The 21,450-nt window shown below is 43.5% G+C and overlaps 2 protein-coding genes across 3 annotated transcripts in view; one reads left to right on the forward strand and one right to left on the reverse strand.

Moving 5' to 3' along the window:
• Window positions 1–21,450, forward strand: part of GATB (glutamyl-tRNA amidotransferase subunit B) — a 90,258-nt gene that overhangs the window by 49,644 nt on the left and 19,164 nt on the right. For both annotated transcript variants that reach the window (XM_023530206.1, XM_011359388.2), the window contains 2 exons: window positions 630–819; window positions 14,463–14,596. In XM_023530206.1, the coding sequence (XP_023385974.1) occupies window positions 630–819; window positions 14,463–14,596 (324 nt within the window). The remainder of the gene's footprint in view (window positions 1–629; window positions 820–14,462; window positions 14,597–21,450) is intronic.
• FAM160A1 (family with sequence similarity 160 member A1) overlaps window positions 20,645–21,450 on the reverse strand; it is a 224,408-nt gene continuing 223,602 nt past the window's right edge. Inside the window, exon 15 of the mRNA XM_023530204.1 lies at window positions 20,645–21,367. Within this exon, the coding sequence (XP_023385972.1) occupies window positions 21,366–21,367 (2 nt within the window). The 3' untranslated portion in view covers window positions 20,645–21,365. The remainder of the gene's footprint in view (window positions 21,368–21,450) is intronic.

Here is a 21,450-nt window from a genome sequence, read left to right on the forward strand (position 1 = left end):
GGGTTCACTGTTTATGCCATACATTCTATGGGCTCTGATAAATATATAATGACATATATCCACCATTACAGTGTCATACAGAATAATTTCACTGCCCTAAAAATCTGTACTCTGCTTTTTCATCCCTTTCTCCCTCCCCAACTAGCTTCTACATTTTATTTAGGCAAAATCCATTCATTTCTTCTTCTCAAGAAAGAATGTTTTCTTATTTGACTTTCAATTTATTACACAAATTCTGCTAAAAATAGTGGAACTTAAAAATGGGGGAAGTCATCTTCCTCCCTGATAAGTAAATGTTCTCATTTGGTCCTACTTTTTCCAGCACATATCTTTAGAAATACATACTTTATCCACAATTATGCATCATAGTGTGTCATGAGCCCTATGTTGTGCCTTTTTCATCCATCACTAGTTCATAAGCACAGAGTGGCAGCTTTGGAGTTTCAAGCTATAGTTTACACTTGTGCAAAGGCTAGCTCCTGGAAAACAGAGAATCGATATTGTAAGACATTAGAAAATATTTGCAAGTAATATGGCCTCTAAACACAGAAACTTTCACATTGATAATAGGGTATTTTTCTTATTAAACTAAATACTTCAGAGTCAGGCCCTGTCTCCTTTCTGGCCAGGTTTATTCCTGAACCCAACCTTCCGCCTCTGGTACTCTACGACTCAGCGTCTCTGCCTGCCAACGCAGACCCACAGCAAGTGATCAATATCGACCAGATTCGAGAGCAGCTCCCTGAGCTCCCCAGCGTGACCCGGGAGAAGCTCGTTCAACAGTACGGGATGCTGCCGGAACACAGCCTCACCTTGCTGGTAGGTATTGATCAGAAGCTCAGATAAATCCAGCTCAGCAGGTAGGATAACATTGTACGGTGTGGGCTCTGAGTGGAGAGGGTAATTGTACAATAGATGCTTCTGAAAAGAATTTTAAAGTGTGATAAACTTCGTTCGCTACCCTTATTGGTAGATGCGCCTCATAAAACCGGAAGCAGAATCTTGTCTCATTTCATCTATGTAGAAATGAACGGCTGCTCACAGCATCCATGGAGGCTTCTTGAAGACAGTCCAGATGTTATGGATGAGTGTTTTTCCATGTGTCTGCAGAATAAACAAAAATCCATGTATAGGGTTTTAGCAGTATTGAACCATGACAGGGTCTGGCAGGAAGTTAGGTTCTCAAAAGCCAGCCAGTCGTTTTTACCAATAAATGTAGAAGAAAACATTTATTCCACACAAAATGCTAAAAACTGACGAAAAGCGTCAGTCCTTTGAGGCTTGAGGATGCATCTGAACAGAGCATTAGAGAATCTGACACCACTGAGATCTGTGTAGGCATTTTTCCATTTTTTCTCAAAGCTGCTTGGGGCTTTGCAGTTTTCTTTGTCATGGCAACATTAAAGTGATCCGGCATCAGTGAGTGTAGCGTTGTATCACAGTTGTCTTCGACTTGTCCACTGGGGAGGAAGCGGAACGTTTTGCTGCTGTGTCTTTCAGGGACTAGGCATATGCCACACTTTTGGAGCAGCAGAATCTCTGGAAACTGGATTTTTACATTTTAATTGACCAATAACAAATATATGGGGATATTAGGATATACATATTTAAATGTAAATGTATACAGTTCAATAATAGCAACCCAGCCATTTCTTGTACAAGGTAGGCAATTGAATGTTTGTTGAATAAATGATTTTTCTCTTTATCATCTGTAAATCAGCTAATTTGAGAAGTATCCAGTGAATCACACATGAAACTCCTCTTTTGCTATCAGAAATGATTAAGCATGATTGTTTTCTCATACTTGAGGCAGAGCTGATCACTGTCTCTTATGGGCTGCCAGGGTAGCTTATTGCTACCTCTGTGGCACTTCTATCACTGTATTTTAGTTATTTATTAGTGTATCTTGTTCAGCACCTTTAAGACAAGGGTCGTTTCATCCTCTTGCTCTATTTCTCAGCAGAGACGAGCACTGCAGCAGCGCTAAAAGCCAGATCTTTGTGTGAATCAGCCAACATCTTGTACAAACATCTTTAACCCGTGTTTTTCCTAGGTCGATTTAACAAGACTGCGTTTTAGTCTTACACATCTTCCCCACTATCTTGACCACTTGAATTTCCAGCCCACTAGAAATAAATTCCAGAATAAATACTAAATGCTAAATTCCAGTCCTGCATTTTAGGACATATCTGCCAAATTCTGTAGGGAATGGAGGACAGGGACCAAGGCTAAAGGTGTCAGTTAGCTCTCTCCACTCGCAGTTTTACCAGGCAAACGAAGGCCGCTCTTGGAGGTAGTGAATGATGAACCTGGATATCTTGGCCATTTCTTTGCCCAAGACTATGATTTCTGTAAAGAATCCACTAAATAGAATGTTAAAAATTCTTTTTGTGTATCAACTTTCTTCATAAGATAAGTGAAAGGACCTTTCCGAATCCCCTCCCAAGAATATGGCTATTTCTCTTCAGAGCACTGTCTGAAAATAGATGTCCCCTTCAGAGAGCATCTCTATAGGATTGTCACACTTGGCCTCTGACGAGCAGGGAGTGTCTGCCTGCCCTGGTTGTGAGTGAGTTCTCTGAGAGCAGGGGCACACTCATAGCCATGTTTGTGTCTCGTCACCACTCATGTGCCTTTCACAGTGTCGGTACCTAGGAGGCCTTGCGTGAATGTTTGCTGGGGGGTGGAAAATACATGAGTTTATGTTTTCATAGTTTAAGTTCCCCTTTAGGATACCTACCTTTGATCTCGTCAGTTTAGCACTTTTATTAACATCTCTTACGTAGCAGGTGCTGAGACAGGGACAGAGTTTTTTGTTATTACGATGTTTTCTTTGCTTTCGAAGAGCTTGTTTACATGAACACAGCAGATACTACAATTTAACCAGCTCTTCGAGCAGATTGCAATAGATAAATGTATAACACAGGAGAGGAACCCAGAGCGGGTAGTGATTGCCTTGATTAGAACAAGTGGAGAAAACATCAAGACAAAGGTGGTTTTCGAGCCATTTTTGAAGAGACCCATTTTTTGATATCTTAAAAATTTACTTATTTTTATAGCTTGAAGATAATGTATTAGGGGATTGGTTATTTTTTTTTTTAAGGGCTAGTACTTGAGATCGCTAAGGTGAGTGAGAAGAGAACTTGATAGGAATGGAAAGGGAATGATTTAGACAAATTGTTTTCCTGAAATTAGGCATCCTGAGCTTTTTATGGCTTTTCATAAGCACAGAGTGGCAGCTTTGGAGTTTCAAGCTATAGTTTACACTTGTGCAAAGGCTAGCTCCTGGAAAACAGAGAATCGATATTGTAAGACATTAGAAAATATTTGCAAGTAATATGGCCTCTAAACACAGAAACTTTCACATTGATAATAGGGTATTTTTCTTATTAAACTAAATACTTCAGAGTCAGGCCCTGTCTCCTTTCTGGCCAGGTTTATTCCTGAACCCAACCTTCCGCCTCTGGTACTCTACGACTCAGCGTCTCTGCCTGCCAACGCAGACCCACAGCAAGTGATCAATATCGACCAGATTCGAGAGCAGCTCCCTGAGCTCCCCAGCGTGACCCGGGAGAAGCTCGTTCAACAGTACGGGATGCTGCCGGAACACAGCCTCACCTTGCTGGTAGGTATTGATCAGAAGCTCAGATAAATCCAGCTCAGCAGGTAGGATAACATTGTACGGTGTGGGCTCTGAGTGGAGAGGGTAATTGTACAATAGATGCTTCTGAAAAGAATTTTAAAGTGTGATAAACTTCGTTCGCTACCCTTATTGGTAGATGCGCCTCATAAAACCGGAAGCAGAATCTTGTCTCATTTCATCTATGTAGAAATGAACGGCTGCTCACAGCATCCATGGAGGCTTCTTGAAGACAGTCCAGATGTTATGGATGAGTGTTTTTCCATGTGTCTGCAGAATAAACAAAAATCCATGTATAGGGTTTTAGCAGTATTGAACCATGACAGGGTCTGGCAGGAAGTTAGGTTCTCAAAAGCCAGCCAGTCGTTTTTACCAATAAATGTAGAAGAAAACATTTATTCCACACAAAATGCTAAAAACTGACGAAAAGCGTCAGTCCTTTGAGGCTTGAGGATGCATCTGAACAGAGCATTAGAGAATCTGACACCACTGAGATCTGTGTAGGCATTTTTCCATTTTTTCTCAAAGCTGCTTGGGGCTTTGCAGTTTTCTTTGTCATGGCAACATTAAAGTGATCCGGCATCAGTGAGTGTAGCGTTGTATCACAGTTGTCTTCGACTTGTCCACTGGGGAGGAAGCGGAACATTTTGCTGCTGTGTCTTTCAGGGACTAGGCATATGCTACACTTTGGGAGCAGCAGAATCTCTGGAAACTGGATTTTTACATTTTAATTGACCAATAACAAATATATGGGGATATTAGGATATACATATTTAAATGTAAATGTATACAGTTCAATAATAGCAACCCAGCCATTTCTTGTACAAGGTAGGCAATTGAATGTTTGTTGAATAAATGATTTTTCTCTTTATCATCTGTAAATCAGTTAATTTGAGAAGTATCCAGTGAATCACACATGAAAACTCCTCTTTTGCTATCAGAAATGATTAAGCATGATTGTTTTCTCATACTTGAGGCAGAGTTGATCACTGTCTCTTATGGGCTGCCAGGGTAGCTTATTGCTACCTCTGTGGCACTTCTATCACTGTATTTTAGTTATTTATTAGTGTATCTTGTTCAGCACCTTTAAGACAAGGGTCGTTTCATCCTCTTGCTCTATTTCTCAGCAGAGACGAGCACTGCAGCAGCGCTAAAAGCCAGATCTTTGTGTGAATCAGCCAACATCTTGTACAAACATCTTTAACCCGTGTTTTTCCTAGGTCGATTTAACAAGACTGCGTTTTAGTCTTACACATCTTCCCCACTATCTTGACCACTTGAATTTCCAGCCCACTAGAAATAAATTCCAGAATAAATACTAAATGCTAAATTCCAGTCCTGCATTTTAGGACATATCTGCCAAATTCTGTAGGGAATGGAGGACAGGAACCAAGGCTAAAGGTGTCAGTTAGCTCTCTCCACTCGCAGTTTTACCAGGCAAACAAAGGCCGCTCTTGGAGGTAGTGAATGATGAACCTGGATATCTTGGCCATTTCTTTGCCCAAGACTATGATTTCTGTAAAGAATCCACTAAATAGAATGTTAAAAATTCTTTTTGTGTATCAACTTTCTTCATAAGATAAGTGAAAGGACCTTTCCGAATCCCCTCCCAAGAATATGGCTATTTCTCTTCAGAGCACTGTCTGAAAATAGATGTCCCCTTCAGAGAGCATCTCTATAGGATTGTCACACTTGGCCTCTGACGAGCAGGGAGTGTCTGCCTGCCCTGGTTGTGAGTGAGTTCTCTGAGAGCAGGGGCACACTCATAGCCATGTTTGTGTCTCGTCACCACTCATGTGCCTTTCACAGTGTCGGTACCTAGGAGGCCTTGCGTGAATGTTTGCTGGGGGGTGGAAAATACATGAGTTTATGTTTTCATAGTTTAAGTTCCCCTTTAGGATACCTACCTTTGATCTCGTCAGTTTAGCACTTTTATTAACATCTCTTACGTAGCAGGTGCTGAGACAGGGACAGAGTTTTTTGTTATTAGGATGTTTTCTTTGCTTTCGAAGAGCTTGTTTACATGAACACAGCAGATACTACAATTTAACCAGCTCTTCGAGCAGATTGCAATAGATAAATGTATAACACAGGAGAGGAACCCAGAGCGGGTAGTGATTGCCTTGATTAGAACAAGTGGAGAAAACATCAAGACAAAGGTGATTTTCGAGCCATTTTTGAAGAGACCCATTTTTTGATATCTTAAAAATTTACTTATTTTTATAGCTTGAAGATAATATATTAGGGGATTGGTTATCTTTTTTTTTAAGGGCTAGTACTTGAGATCGCTAAGGTGAGTGAGAAGAGAACTTGATAGGAATGGAAAGGGAATGATTTAGACAAATTGTTTTCCTGAAATTAGGCATCCTGAGCTTTTTATGGCTTTGTAATCATTGGAAGCTGAGTGACTCATAACATACACGAAAATATGTTCTTGTTTTTTCCTGCCTTCATCAGAAACACAACAGATTGCTGAGAAGGGCAGATGCACAAATCTAATGAACCATCTTTCAATTTAAAGAGTGCCCAGGAGTATTCATTAGATAAATAGCGGTGGTGGAGGTGTGCTTTGCAGAGCTTCAGCTCCATGCTCCATGCCTTTGCATTGCTTATTAAATTAAGCATTAAGCACATACCCCCACACATGCTTACTCACAAATAATAATATCAGAATTTAACTCTAGTCTTTAATTTATCTTGTCATTTTATTGTGTAGTAAGCACTGAATTATTTATTGCTAACCTATCCTTGATAGTTACAGAATTCTAATATCTTAGCATCCACCACAATATCTGGCACATAGTAGGCACTCAGTGAATCTTTGATCAGTGAATGGAGGATGGATGAGTGAAGGCCTGGGATTCTGTGACAATACTCATGAAAGTCCCAGGAGGTATAGTGTTCCTGATGAAAGCCTCTCTGTTTCCAACGGTGGTCAGATGCACAAACCACCCGTCTGACAACCAGCAGATTATGGAATGGTACCTGTGTCTCTGAACTCAGTGAGAAGTCCTGGATTGCCACTTCAGGCACGCCATGGACTGTGACCAGATACAGGTCACTTGGTCTCTGACTAGTTTTTCAAACTGATTTCATTTGAATGTACATCCAAATGTACATTGTGATTTTTTCTATTCAACCCTCTTGATAATCCCCTCCCAACAGAAACCTGTATTACTGTTTTTTTTCTCCAGCCACGTAAAAAATATCTTGCCCATCTGAAACTTCAGCCTAGTTAACTAACCTTGCTTCCATATGTTATGTCAAATTGCCTTGATTTCTGACCTCGTTCGTAAGGATTGAAAAATAGAAATGCAAAGCCGAGATCCAGGTATTAGAAAATGAGAGATTCTAATAGCATAGCAAGTCCTTCTCTGAGTCAGTATATCCGAGGGTAATTATTAGAATGATCAAGATTATGCGCATATGTTTTCTTAGAAAACAGTCCCAGGGTGATGTCTTTGGGGGCATCTCTTCCTAAATTCTTCCTTACCTGACTCAGCAAAGGCAAACATTGTCATTTGCCTAAGCAGCACATAAAAAAGGCTGCTCACTGACAGTCTGCTCTGCAGTTTAAAGCAGCCCACCTTTTAATCTATCCTGCAGCAGCCCTCTGAGGTACGTGGTATCATTCTACCCATTTTACAAGTGAGGAAACGTAACTACTGTGGTTGAGTGTATGACGTTAAATAACTTCCCCAAGCTTATGGGGAGCTAAGGTAAGATCCGGCTGACTTCGGGGAGGGCCCAGGCTCTTCATTTCTAAGCTCTACTGCCTGCCTGCATGTAGAATGTGCCACAGTGCCAAAGAAAAATAATCTTTCAAGTTCCTTGGTGTTTTGGACTTCTTAAAAGAGAAAATAGAATTTTAACTTTTCTTACCATGGATGCTTTATCAGCCCCACTAATGCTTCATGAAGCACAGCCATAGAACATCAGTCATTTAAAACTTTTGGCCACCCCTCTTGGATTTTAAGATGCGAGACTGCCTTATAAATAAAAAGAAAGTGCTGTCCACTAATTTTAGTAAAAATTAGTGTCAAAGAAAAACAAATTATGTCCATTTTCCAAGTAGAAAATTTAAGTCAGAGAAAAGAAATGGAAAGTCTTCTCTGTAACTTTATTTTGTTTCTTAAACTTTCTGCCTTAGATACTTGGCTCCTGCTGACTGAATTATTGAAAAGGGTCTCCCCATAGGGCAGAGCGTGTGGGGTTTGTGGGATGATCTTGTCATGTAGCTCGGCACATGGCAAGGAACAGATCCGAGCTCACAGGACGACTGGCTGTGTATGAAGTCAGACAGATTTCAGTCTCACCTCTTAATGGGAGATTTCAGTGAAGAAATGGCATAGCATCTCCAACTTAGTGTTTCTTGAGGGCCTGCTATACTTGCCTCGTGCCCTTTGCTGTTGTCAAATGTAAGAGCTTTATCTTATCTGTGCTGCTTTTAACTCTCCTGGGTAGCCCTACAGGACAGGAGGTTAAAACACTAAGATAGGTACTCTTGATTCCGGATCTCACCTCTGACACTTGGGAGCTGGGAGGGCTCTGTAGAGGTAGCTGATACCCTCCCAGCTGAAGAAAGAAAGGATATGATTTACTTACCCCAAAGATAATAGACATAGCAGAATCTTCACTGAATCTAAAGTCTAAATACAGCCAAGCAGACTCTCAAGAAAATGCCGCCAGAAAAAAGAGCAATGTTAACACGTCGAGAGCCAGACAAAGCAAGATGTTAAGGAAAATTCAGCATGGCCCCAGTGAGACTGTAGGAAGATGTGATCGTGACCATCCAGATCGGTGACCTGTGCTGCCATATTTGTGTGTATTTGTATGCAGCCTCAAGATGTGTAGTCTTTGAACAACTTCATTTTCCCCAGCTGGTTATTCCCCATTTAAAGTCATAATCGTTGGTTTCTGACATTATAGAAAAGGTTAAGGTGTCTCCAAGGGACAAAGAAACAAAAGATGTGACTATGGTTGGTTGTTAAATGGATTGTTTTCAAAGAGTTTTGCTTTGAGTCTCTAGTAAGTTTGAAATGCCCTGGTTTTCTTTCTTGATGAATTGCCTATAAAATAATTTCCCTTGATAAATATCTATATATCCCAGAGGCAGTACTACTCTAAAGCTAAAAGTCTGGAAAAGCATCTGAAACCATATTGACTGGTTTTAGACTGCCCAGACTTACTGGGGAGCAAAGTACTCACCCTCTTAACTACTGTTGAAGGTAGTTCCATTTGGTCAACATCATCACTCACCATATTTCAGCTCCATGCAATTTTCAAAACTGATTTTATTCATTTTATAATATTCTTCCCAGTGCTTGCCAGCTTAAGGATATTTTCACAGTTAGTTTATGCACTGGAAAAATAACCAATAGTTTGTTCTGGTAAAGTTGAATAAAAATATGCATCTTCTAATTTCTGCAGAACCAACGATTCATTTATTTCAGATGTAAGTGACAAAGGCCTTTCAGAGATGAGGACCCTCTGGGCTCAGCCATTTGATCCCTTGGGGACATGCCCATTGGAGCAAAAGTGCAGGGAGGAGTGAGGGTTCCGAGTGCCCAGCCTTGGGGACTCACAGGGGCTAATGTACCTTGGAGGCTGATTTCCTGTTTGTGAACTCATTTCCTTTTGGAGATAATTAGCAGAAGGCTGCTGTGGAGTAGCGTAGCTTCCCTCTGTGTTGAACCCACTGGACAACGGTGTCTTTAAGGACACCAAAATGCAATTATAATCAGAATTGATTTCTTGACAACATGCTTTATGTGTACCACTCCTGCAAATACAGTCATCTAATTATGCCTGTCCACTATGAACTCTTCTTACCTGAATTATTTGGATTTGGATTATCCAAGGGCAAATCTTAACCCCAAACTGGTCTCCTTCAGATCTCTCTCAGATTTAATGTATCTCAGAGAATGTAAGTTCTCTGTCCTATTAGTCTAAGCCAATCGTAGGTGAGAAAACCCTTGAATGGAACCGGGTCTCTGAGTTGAACTCAGATGTGTGTACTTCCCAGCTTTGCTGGGGACAGAACACAAGTGAAATTGTTGGGACCAGAGTTTTGCTTTGATTTTAGAGGCTCACAAACCCTGCTGGGAACATGACCCAAGGGTGGAAATCATGGGAACCAGAATAGGACTAATCCTTGGGACAGACCTAGAGGGCGTACCCTCAGTTTTTTTTGGGTCAGTTTCAGAGCTTCTGCAGATCCCTATATTCCTCGAAGTAGCACTGATGGTTCAAGATTCTGGCTTCCTCCTGACATACTCAAGTGGAGAGTGACGTCTCTTGTGCTGGCCTCACACCAGCAATTAACTACCTTTTCTTTTCCCACTAAAGACTCCTCTGGATGAGTCCTTTTTTTACCCTCTAAGATTTCCACAGCCACTACTTGTTTCCATGAAAAACAGAGGACTCATTCGCAGCACAGATCCAAGTCACCGCCTCGCTGGACATTTTAATCCTTAATTTAGTCATAGCTTCTGCTTTCTGCCCCAGACGACTACTCTCTCGAGCCGCCTTACCTAATTTCCATTTCTTTCCCTACACTAGCATTTGGTGTTACTTCCGGGGCCATTTTTCATTAAGTTGGTGGGTCTGCATTCTGTTTTTCTCTCTTTGTTAGAATGACCAAATTCACAGGCATAATGAGGAAACAGCAGAGCCCCCATCAGGCACATGCTGGGCCTTCTTACAGTGTCTCCAGAAATGCTCAGTGGATACCCACCCTAATGCCCCGCCACACACAGCAGGTGGATGCAATTCCAGGTTGCACCTCCACAAAATGACATGTCATGACATATGAGAGTCTTGCCCAGTTGAAGCCACTGTCATTTAGTCCACAGATGCGGGGTCTCCTGTGCAGTCAGCTGCTCCCATCGTAGGCATGACCTGTCCAGTTAGGTGCAAAGCCACACATGAGTCACCTGGATGAGAGCAGTTGGAGCTCAGTAAAATGCAGTGCGCTTAATGCCCAGACTACAGGCCGCAGTGGGGTTTACCTGTGATGGATGTCAAAAGGCGCTGGATGGTGTCCTAGTTTGAGCATGTTCACTGTAATTTCTCTGAGGAAGTGTGTGGAGGGGATGCGGGAGAGATGCTCTGGGTGGGGAAGGGTGTCACTGTCTTCCTCCTTGATCTGGGAGTAGGTGTGTGTCCTGCCACAGCAGGGTGCCACGTGGTCTGGTGTACACTGGCAAAAGTGGAAAGTGAACTTGTCATTTTCTCTAATTTCTAAGCTAATTGCTGAGGGCCTTTGCAACATTTTTAATGTGTTAAGAACCTTTGAACAGCTGACAGTATGAAGTAAAATAATGGAAGCAATGGGAAAGGGCATTCTTTTGATGAGCAGGTTGCTTCACATCATACCTGGCACTGGTATCGGTCCCCAAGAAGGCAGGCATGTGACATTTCCTTCCTCAGAGACATCGAAACGTGGAGGTTAAAAGCATAGACTGTAGTGGTTCAAATCCTAGCTCTACTGCTTTCTTGCTGTGTGACTTTAAGCAAGTTAGTGCCTCAGTGTCCTTGTCTGTAAAGGAGAGTTTTTCTGGTACCTTCCTCATAGGCTCATTGTTGGAATTAAATGAGTTAATGTAGAGAAAGCATTTAGGACAGTGCCCGGCACCTGTCCTAAGCTGTCACTGCTGTTAAAACTCACTAATATCATTAGCAGCAGCAGCAGCAGCAACTGTGTGAGGTTCCCCACAGGCCTGGCCGCTGATCTCTGTGTCTCGTAAGTGTTCTGGAAATATTCTTGACAGCCTTTTACCTCACCCGGATTGCTAACCTAGGTTCCCTATGCTGCCAGGTCACTCTGTGCCACATAACCAGCTGTTCTCCAGCTTATACTTTGTGGGCTTTTTCTTCTCTGAATCTGCCACTGGGAATCTGTCTTTATCAAGTTACATTCTACTTCCAAATATAGTTCAGCTAATTTCATCCCTATCAGGTTCACTGGGTGTGTGACTTAGAACAAGAATGGCAGTTGAGAAATCGGCCTTTATCCTTTTCCAACTGGATAGTCTTCCTATATTTTATCATCTCTGAAGGCAGAATGCGAACAACAGCTTAGGAGCCCATTGCTTCCAGGGCCCAATGAAAAAGTAAATCAGGCTGACTTCCCAGAGCAGGCGGTGAGGGCGAGGTGGGCCCTCTGTCTGCCTCACACCCGCACTGACCAGCTGACAGATCCATTAGCGGTGGAGGGTCCCTGTTAGCGTATAAGAGGCTGACCTGGCATCGGCTCTGGATGTAATTGAATGCTTTGGGAAATTTGATTAAAATGTGAAAAGGATGCTTCCTGGTCATAGAGCTGTAAAGACTGTCTGGTATTATCCGAAAGACAGAACCAGTTGTTCCTGCTGCTTTAGCTATCTCTGAAGGAACAATTAGAGTTGCAGTTGGCCAGGAGACTTGACGTACTGTGTGGCTACAGTTTGAGCTCTGTCTGATGAAGAGTATATTAGTGCTGAGTCAAACACTTGCTCGTTGCCTTTAAGAAGGACATTAAGGGTCCCCTAATACAGTGGCCTTTCTGCGTTGCTCTTAGAATGGTTTTTATGTAAGGGAATCACTGGCCCACTGTTTTCCTGAGAAAACGGGATGGCCGCACTGCCATGTTCACCAGGGACTTCTGAGATCTGTGCCAACCTTACTAGCCTTTGCCAATCTCACAGAAAAACTAAGACAACTTTACCTAGAATGCTGTGTGGTTTTTTTCCTTAAAAGCGGGTTTCTAATATAAAGAGCCAGAGCGGGCACCCATGTGTGACTTTTTATTGATCCCTCATTCTCTGGGCGGCAGCAGCTCAGCCTCCCTCAGCCCCTCTGCCTGTAGCTCATCCTATCACAATCGCAGATTTTCATGTCTGCTTCATACTGTGTACTGAAACCACGGATACCCCAGTGGAGTACGGTTCCAGCTCAGAGAGGCTTCATCACAGCACTGACACGAAAAGACAAACAGAAATCTGTCTTGCCATGTTATTCATCCAATACAAAAACCACCCAAGGGGAAAGAATAGATATTCATCACATCCCAGCAACTCAGCCAAGCCTGTAAGTTCAAGTGCAATATTTCTAGGTGGATTTAGAAAACCTTTCCCTGGCAAAGCAGGGAGTTCTTCTCCTGACAGCTCTTTTCACCAGCGGGCCAGCCTGTTTGGGCTAGAACAAGGGGAGTTCTACTCGTGTGATTTGGGCCGGATGGTGGTTTTCTACTTCCCTAGTGGTTTGTGTAGCATCATGGAGGTTTGAATACTTTTCCATAAGTTAAGCAGAACTTCCTCCTCTTACTGCCTGCATTTGCCTTTATCTGTAGTCAAGCTTTGGCTGTTCATGTGGCCTTTGCCCTGGTTTAGCAGGAGCAGAATAACAGCATTGGCTTGCAAAGAGATTCAGGAGATGATTCTGGGATTATTCAGTTGGCTGGTCACCACAGAATTTATCTGTTACAAGGGGCACATAGATTTTTTTTATTATGGAATTTCTACCTTAGCAACTGTGTGCCTGTGTGTATATTATAGCATCGACAATAGTCAGAATTTCAGAGCACTTTTGTTATTATGTATTGCTTTTTCTTAGTATATTATTCTTGCAGAAAGTTCTTTTGTTTAATGAAAGTTCTCTGAAAGGAGCAAGGGTGAGAGCCTTAACTACAGAATAAAGTTAAGAAGGAATATTTCAAGATAAGAAGGAATATTTCAAGTTAAGCTTGATTTGATTGGAATTTCAGCAGGTTGGGGAAATTTACCTACTTAAAATGGGTCCCCTCCGCATTTGGAAACTTCAGCCTCCCCTTTGTGAGTAGAACGTATCTTTATTTTTCTTACCGAAAAAGAGGATGGACGTAGCCAGATTTCTTGGTTCTGCCAAGTCGGTCTGAGCTGGCAGTTAACCAGACGCCTTGGAGTTACTCCAGTGCATAATTGTGGCAGTTTTAATAGTTAAAGGTGCACATGATATGATGAAGAATGAGCATTCCCATGTGATATATTGTTTTTCAAATCCACATGGCGAGCGGATTCCGTTCACTGATACTTAACCAAGCAGCTACCATGGCCCAGCACTGACTTAGCTTTAGTTAAGAGTGAAAGGACAGCATGGTCCCTCCCTTATGGAGCCGACTCCAGAGGGGGAGCAACAGTAGAGTCTTCTTCAAACAAGGCCCCGTGATGAGCCATCTTGTTTTCATGGAGCAAGATGTGAGGCTGGGTCGGCTGGGCCAAGCTTGGCTCTGAAGGCCTGAAAACTGTTGCTCCCTCTACCATTAAGTGTACCCATTTTGAAAACCATTTCTCTCACCTCTTGGGGCAGTATGAGGATAAATACAGTTACAATCCACTTTTGTTTTTTCAGAGGTAGATTGTTCTGTTTGTTCCTTCTTGATTTGTTCTTCTTACCTTCTTATTCTAGCAATCACTAAGACTTCCAACAGAGGACAGCCTCAGAAAGAGGACAGTAAACTCAGGCCAGACGTCGTGGGCCTGAGGCTAAAGGATGCAGTGTACATAGGCTGACACAGAGAGGGCGAGTGAGTTGGGGGCATGGCATATTCCACCATCTTCTGGTCCATAAAGTCAGGCTCCGAAATACATTCATTCTTTTGAGAAAATGCTATGTAAATACGTAGCGACAGGAGAAGAATACTTGCTATTTACTGAAAGTGATCAGAATTTTCTGGTGACATCTCCACGTTTAGGAAAGAATGAGTCGGTGTCTCAGAGGAGGCAGAGGGCGGCAGTTTGATTTGTCTTCAGAACGTTGGTCTTTCAGTTTTGGAGGGGTTTATATAATTTATTTTTCTTTACAGAATGAAGTTGGCCTACTGGAGTTCTTCCAAAATGTGATAAAAGAAACTAGGGCAGAGCCCAAAAAAGTGACTAGTTGGGTCCTCAATACTTTTCTGGGTTTTTTAAAGCAACAGAATCTTGCCGTCAGTGAGAGGTAAGTGGGTTATGGGGATTTCTTCTTCCTTGGTGATGAACTCTGTGTCCAGAAGCACAGAGTTCCAGGGCAGGGCCAGGGTCTTGCTCTCCCTGTCACCACCCCCTGGCTCCCGCCCAGGATCTCCTCACAAGACACAAACATGCCCTGTGAATTTCAAATTCTAAAGCTGTCTTCCATCATATCTGAACGTTCACTTGTTTGTTCAGGTCTCTGATTGCCTGCACTGCCCTTTGTGCTGTGTTGGGCCCTGCAGATGAGAAAGACAGGAGTTTGTAAGTTGGAGGGGTTGTAGACCTTGAGAAAGCAGACAGTCATCTCAACAGGATCCTTACTCTGGAGGCAAGCACAGGGCGCTATGAATGTGCTAAAGGGGCCAGGGCAATCAGCCGGGTCCCTTCGGAAGGTGATGCTTGAGCCAAAACCCGAAGGTGATGCTTGAGCCAAACTGGTGGGGGTTGCCAAGTGCGGGGAGGGCCGGGGCATTCAGACAAAGGAAGCAATTTTGTGACACACGGACAGGCAGGCACTAGAAACTTCAGGGTGATGAGGTGGGCAGCCATGAGAGGAAGGGAGAAAACTGCAGAGATGGGCGAAGGCCACCTGGAGGACTTCGTGTGCCTTTGTCAAGAGCTCTTGAAAGCTGTAGCTCACAAGCACACTCTGGTTTCACTTTGGGGAATGGGATGAGGGAACAGACTAGAGGCAGGAAGCCCGATTGGAAGCCTCTTACAGAAGTGCCCAGGAAAAGTGCCCAGGGCCCGGGGTGGGGTGGCACAAGCAGGGCTGAAGTGAGGCGATCCGATAGAGAGTATTTATCTCACTTCGGCACGACGTTCAGATTTCTCGCCTGAGCAGTGGAGTGAAGTGAAGAGCAGCGTTTTTCAGTCTGGTAGGAGGTAAAGAAATAAGTTGAGAAGGACAGAGTAAGGGAGTGTGCCATGTTCCTTTTTGGCCATGCAGAGTTTGAGCTGCCTGTAGGACAGAAATCCCCCATCATGGGGGTAACCAACAGGCCGTCAGATGTATGGATCTATAGCCGACAGACATCTGGGGGGTATAAATCTGACCGTTCTCATCTGTTCGTTATTCAGCACCTGTTAATTTAGACTCTGTGCTAAGCTTTGGGGAAGACCAGTCAACACGGCAGATGCAGTCTCTGCTTTCAGACCTGAGAGTCCAGAAGCTGGTGGGGTAAAGAGCAGTGAGTTAGGTGCTCTGGGCAGGGAAGGTAGCAACTAAGCCAAGACCTGAGCAAATGTGAGGAAGTCCTCAGGGACACAGAGACAGATGGCAAGACTTTGGCAAAGTCCTAGCCTCAGCGGAGCCCGGTCTTGGTGGGTGTGTGATAGTTTCAGCAACATCCAAGACCATGGAGAAGTGACATGAAGACAGGCATGCATTGATATGTTTCCAAAAAGTTGTTTACTCAAAGAAGCTAACTACACAATGTCAACTTCCTGTTCAGCCACTTGCTCACCGTGTATGTATGCATCTGTCAGTGTCGCCACGTGGGGTCAGTGTACTTCCTTACTTGGCTACTTACCAGCAGTGACTTTGGATGAGTTCCCCTCTCTGACCTTCAGTTTCCTCACTGTAAGTGAAAATGACCATTCCTGCCTCCAAGGGTTTTCGAGACGAAAACACACAGTGCCTGGTACATAGTAGGCCTCAGCGCTAATTCCCTCCTTTGCCATGTTGGGGTATTCAGCATGGCCACCCCGTCTCCTAAACTCCTATGGCATCTGTTGCCGTTTTGCCTTTTATTACGGTCCTCCAGGCCGTGACTCTATTCAGAAACCCCAGTATCTACACCAGAAGTGCTGTGGCTGTTTAATGAAGTCCGAATCCATCAGAAGAGTTTATGGAAGAGATACCATTGTGCCAGAGCCTTAAAGGATGGATGGGCTTTGGGGAGGGAGAGGGCTGGGGTGCACCAGTGGGGAGCCAAGGCCGTGGGAGTGACCATGAGCCGGCATGTTTTTGGGACCAGGGAGGAGCATAGCTAGGAACAGAGAACGGAAATGGCAGAAAAGCATGATTGACTATATAACTGGAGCAGAACGAGAATATGGAGGGTGTGGAAAGTCACAGGGACATTCAGCCATGAATCCAGTGAACAGGTATAGAGCACCCCTCCCCACCGTGGGTGGAGAGGTGAGCAGGACCCAGGCCCTCAGGAAGCTCTCAGTCCCTGCTGAGGACTAGACTTAGGTATCAGTTTTAATTCAAGGCAGAATGTGCTGCTTCCTGTTTTGGGGCGCTACGCAGTGCAGTGGGAGTGGAGAGGAGGGAGATGATGTTAGCAGCAGCCAGGAAGTCTCCAAGAAGATGTGGTTCGAAATATAAATCGCAACTTTAAACGTATTGCGTCTGTGTTGTTGGCTAGGAATCCTGAACTTTCGTCTTGGCAGAGACCTTAGATGTCTTCCGGCCCAGCAGTTTCATTTAGCAGATGAGGAAATTGAGGCCCTAAGGGTAAGATGATGTCCCCCAGGTGGCACAGCTGCTGGCCTGGAAGCCAAGTCCCCTGACTTTCAGATCTGTTTCTTTATATCGTGGTCTGTGAAATTAGGGGTTTGCTTAACAGTCGTGTAAAGGAACTGAGGTTGCTAAATTAGCCTGTTGAGTGAACTTGGAGCCCCTGGTATTTACCCAAACAATTCAAAAGCACTAGAGTTTTAAGAACCCAAAGGGTACCCAACATCAAAGTAGAAGTGTACAGTTAGTTGACCCTTGAACAACACGGGCTTGAACTGTGCAGGTCAACTTATAGGCAGATATGTTTCAGTAAATACTGTAAATTATTTTCCTTATGATTTTCTTAATAACATTTTTTTCTGTAACTTTATTATAAGAATATATTCAACATACTAAATATGTTGACCGTTTATGTGATCGGTAAGGCTTCCTCTCAACAGTAGGCTATTAGCAGTTACATTTTGGGGGAGTTAAAAGTTTTATGTTGATTTTCAACTGCACAGGGGGTTGACACCCCTAACCCCAGCATTGAGTCAACTGTACTTGCTCATTCTAAAATCAGGTAAAGAGGAAGCTAAGCAACTGCTCTGTTTACAATTTATGTAGAAAAAGGACTGAGTAGCCAGAACCCAGCTGCAGCAGCTCTCATCAGAGAACTTTTAGCAGGACAGGGTATAGCAGCCTCACTTTGGAATAGACATTAATTAATGAACCACCTCGGCCACTAGCACAAACATTCCCAAAGCTTCGAACAGCTAGCTGCAAAGCTAGCGATAGTATCATGATGACACCTGACAGGGAACACTCTAGAGATCAGGTGGGCAGGAACTGATTTTGCAAGTCAGCATTCATCTTTAAAGACCTCTCAGAAGACTGGTGTTTAAAGGGTCCAATCAGAAAAGCTGTCGTTGAACTTGGCTTTTTCATTATTTTGAGTATATTACTTTGAAAGTTGTGTTTTTGTTAATATCTCATTCCAAATTACTATTAATAACAGATTTGATTTACTTAAGAAAGTGGAAATTACAGATTCCCAGACCAAGTGTTTCATGGTTAAAATCAGGGAAGTTCAACTGTCCAGTTGTCCAGTCCAGTGGAGTATCTCAGACTTCCAGGTCAGCTATGGCAGCAACTTCTGAAACTCTAGGAAACCAAGAAAGGCTTTTGAGCCAAGAAGGGACTGATAGTAACAGGAAGGTAGTCCAGCAGTGTGATATGTAGGCTAGCATCCAAGACTGGGGCTGCAAGAGCTGCGATCATGTTAGAGATTATGTGGCAGACCTGATTTTATTACAGCCTGTGAGCTAAGACTGGTTATTACCTCTTAAACTAAAACAAAGAATATGTGACAGAACATTTGTGACCCACAAAGCCTTAAATATTTATCTGGGGCTTTCCAGAAGTTTGCCAGCCCTGGTTTAAACCTGTTGTTTGGGTAAGATGGGACCTCTCGAGAGGTAGTTGAATTTAGTGGGACTGAAGAAGCAGTGGCAGTCTCGGGAGCAGATGTGCTTCCCTCCTTTACCAAACAGGGGAAGGCAGAGAACCACAGAAGGAGCACCGAGGCCGCTCGTCATTGGCAGGCAGGAAGTAGGAGAGGGATAATCAAGAAGAAGGAAGATAATCTAGCGGCCCTAGGAGAAGGGATTTTTCACAAGGGGGGCTAAATATAGCCCAGAAGTCGGGGTACAGCATAATGGCGGAAAGCTGTCAGGTTTGGCAACAAGCGAAGGGAGGCAGTTTTTTAAGGGACCAACTTATGTAGAGCAGCAGTCCCCAACCTTTTCGGCACCAAGGACCGGTGTTCCCATGAGAATCTAGTGCCCGTTCATCTGAGGTGGAGCTGACACCATGATGCCAGCGCTGGCGAGAGGCTGCAAATACAGATGAAGAAGCTTCACTTTCTCGCAGGCTGATCATGGTACCAGTCTGTGGCCTGGGAGATGGGGACTCCTGCTGTAGAGGGTTAGAATCCAAACACCATGTACTTACGAGGATTGAAAATAGCCACTGATGCCAGATCTTTATTGGTAAAAATAAGGTAGAAAACCAGGCAGAAGCAAGTGACTGCCAAGGTCACTTGAAGGCATTTTCAAGAAAGGGAAGATCTGATTATTTGTGAAGGTGTGGGATTAAAGCTGCAGGAGAGAGGAAATAAGCATCTGAGTAGGGTTTGTAGGAGCTGAAAGTGATGGGACTAAGAGCTTGGGTGGAGGGCTTCGATGGGAGAAGAGGGCACCATTGACACGTCGGAATCTTGCATCAGCTGACGTCTTTATGAAGTGGGAGGTGCGGTGTGTGCCGAGAAGAGTGGGAAGGAGGCTTTTTAGAATAGTGGCATCAGTAGGGGCACCAGGAAATTAGCAAAATGAACAAAAAGATTATTGAGCAACAAGAGCCACCTGGATGTCCAAGTTCCAGTGCCTTCCTTCTTGTGTCCCATGTTAACGGAAGCAGAGAACGTGGACTTTGGGCCTACAGGGAGCTCAAGGATTGTGTGGGGCAGCACATTTCTCAGGCTTAGCTGGGTGGGGCGGGGTCGTGGTTGTAAAGGTGTCAGGGTGTCTGCTCCCTCAGCAAGCTGGAGACGGGGTTGTGCCCCTGAAAGAGTTCTAATGGACTGAACGAAGTTGGGAGAGTTGAAAGACCCCACTTTCCTCCTCCACAGGTAGATACGCTGGCCTCGGGATTGGGGACAAACACATAACGCTGAAGCCTTCCATGTAAGATGGTTCTTTAGTGCAGGCGCATTCACTGACCAGAAACTAGTATTATCTGAAAGCAGCAAATTAGTAGCTTGTGTTTCTGCTGCCATTATGGTTTATTTATATGTCTGATGTGTGGGGTCTTTCAGGGTCTGTGTGACAGGTACTGGTCTTGGTCATCATCTTCTTCAAGCATATCTGGAATTGGTAGATACAGTATACCAGATGTCCCTGCTGGGGAAAAAATTCTGTGACGCAAATAGTATTGACCTATTCTGTGTCAAGTATCGTGGGTACAAAAAGGCGACTGAGAAATCCCAAGTGCTGTTAGGTCTGTGGAAGTATTTTATAGTGTGAATTTATGACCTAACGAATTAAGGTCATTAGATGAAAGGCAACCTATTTTCAGTTATCTCGTGTTCTATTTCTGTCCTCCTCTGTCCCAGTATCCCTTGCATCATCGATTCGTGCAGGAGTATGGACCCTTTTTTCTGCATGCTCTGGAAATCCAGTTCAGCCTCAGTGCTGATTATGGTTCTGCAGTCTGCACTGTAATTGGCCATTGTATTTTCTAGGATTGCAGAACACCCCAGAAACCTGCATTTTTAAAACAACTTTATTACTTGTCAGTGAGGGTGGGAAGTTAGAAAAAAGATATCGGTTGATTTCCCAGCTCTCTGCCCTTCTTCCTGTTGAGATTTAATCAAGGTGCTTCACAGATGTTCCAGATACCAGCTTAATAATGCCAGACACTCTCCAAACCTAATTTCCACTTTGAATTACCTTTATCCATATGTACTTTGGGATAAACAGTTTAAGGATGATGGGCTGCCTCAGCGTGTCAGCTGTTTTGAATGAACAACCCTAATGAGGTTTCACTGTACTTGAATCAAACTACAGTAAGTCATACCTGGTTAACTTGCATTCGATTGGTTTGAAATTCATGGAAATTGGCAGCGGCTAAACGGTAGTTTCCTTTTTATTATCTAAGAGCTTACAAAGAAATTAATAGTGAATGATGGCAACCCAGACTTAAACAGAAGGTTTTCAAGTGGCATTAAGCATTTCAGAAGCTTTCATTTACACAGACACACTAATGTGCTATTCATAAGTCATTCCTATCTATTTAAAACTAGTCCCCTGATGACCTCAGATAGATAGCGTTTCATTAGCTTAGTTGCTTTATGTGTTCGGAAGTAACAAAACCATATATTTATTTTACTCTCTTTAAAAAAATTTATTTTTCATTTACAGTTGACATACAATATTAGTTTCAGGTGTACAAAAACTCCTGTATTTTAAAACAAATAGTCTGTAATTTCGTCTTGTCTTTTTACTAATCTAGGTGCTCATGTCCCCCTCTCACCTGTTCCACTCCTAAATTCATGACACAGTGTTTGTTTGCTCCTTGGCCTTTTATATCATGGAATCCTGGGGGGGGGGGGGGAAAAGGCACTCCCTAGAAGTGTAGATAATGAATTCTGGGCCCTTCCATGTCCAGGAAGCCGAGGTGAGCACGCAGAAGAGAACCATTTGCGGAGGCGTCTGTGAGGTCAGCGAAAGACCAGCGGGCCGTCGTTGCTTCCTGGAAGAAAAGCTCTCACAATTAAAAAGAATTTATATTTGCACAAAAACACTCAAAAAAATGGCTTTGTTAGTTGTTTTTGT

Source organism: Pteropus vampyrus, unplaced genomic scaffold (assembly GCF_000151845.1).
Source record: "Pteropus vampyrus isolate Shadow unplaced genomic scaffold, Pvam_2.0 Scaffold47, whole genome shotgun sequence".
Lineage (NCBI taxonomy): Eukaryota > Metazoa > Chordata > Mammalia > Chiroptera > Pteropodidae > Pteropus > Pteropus vampyrus.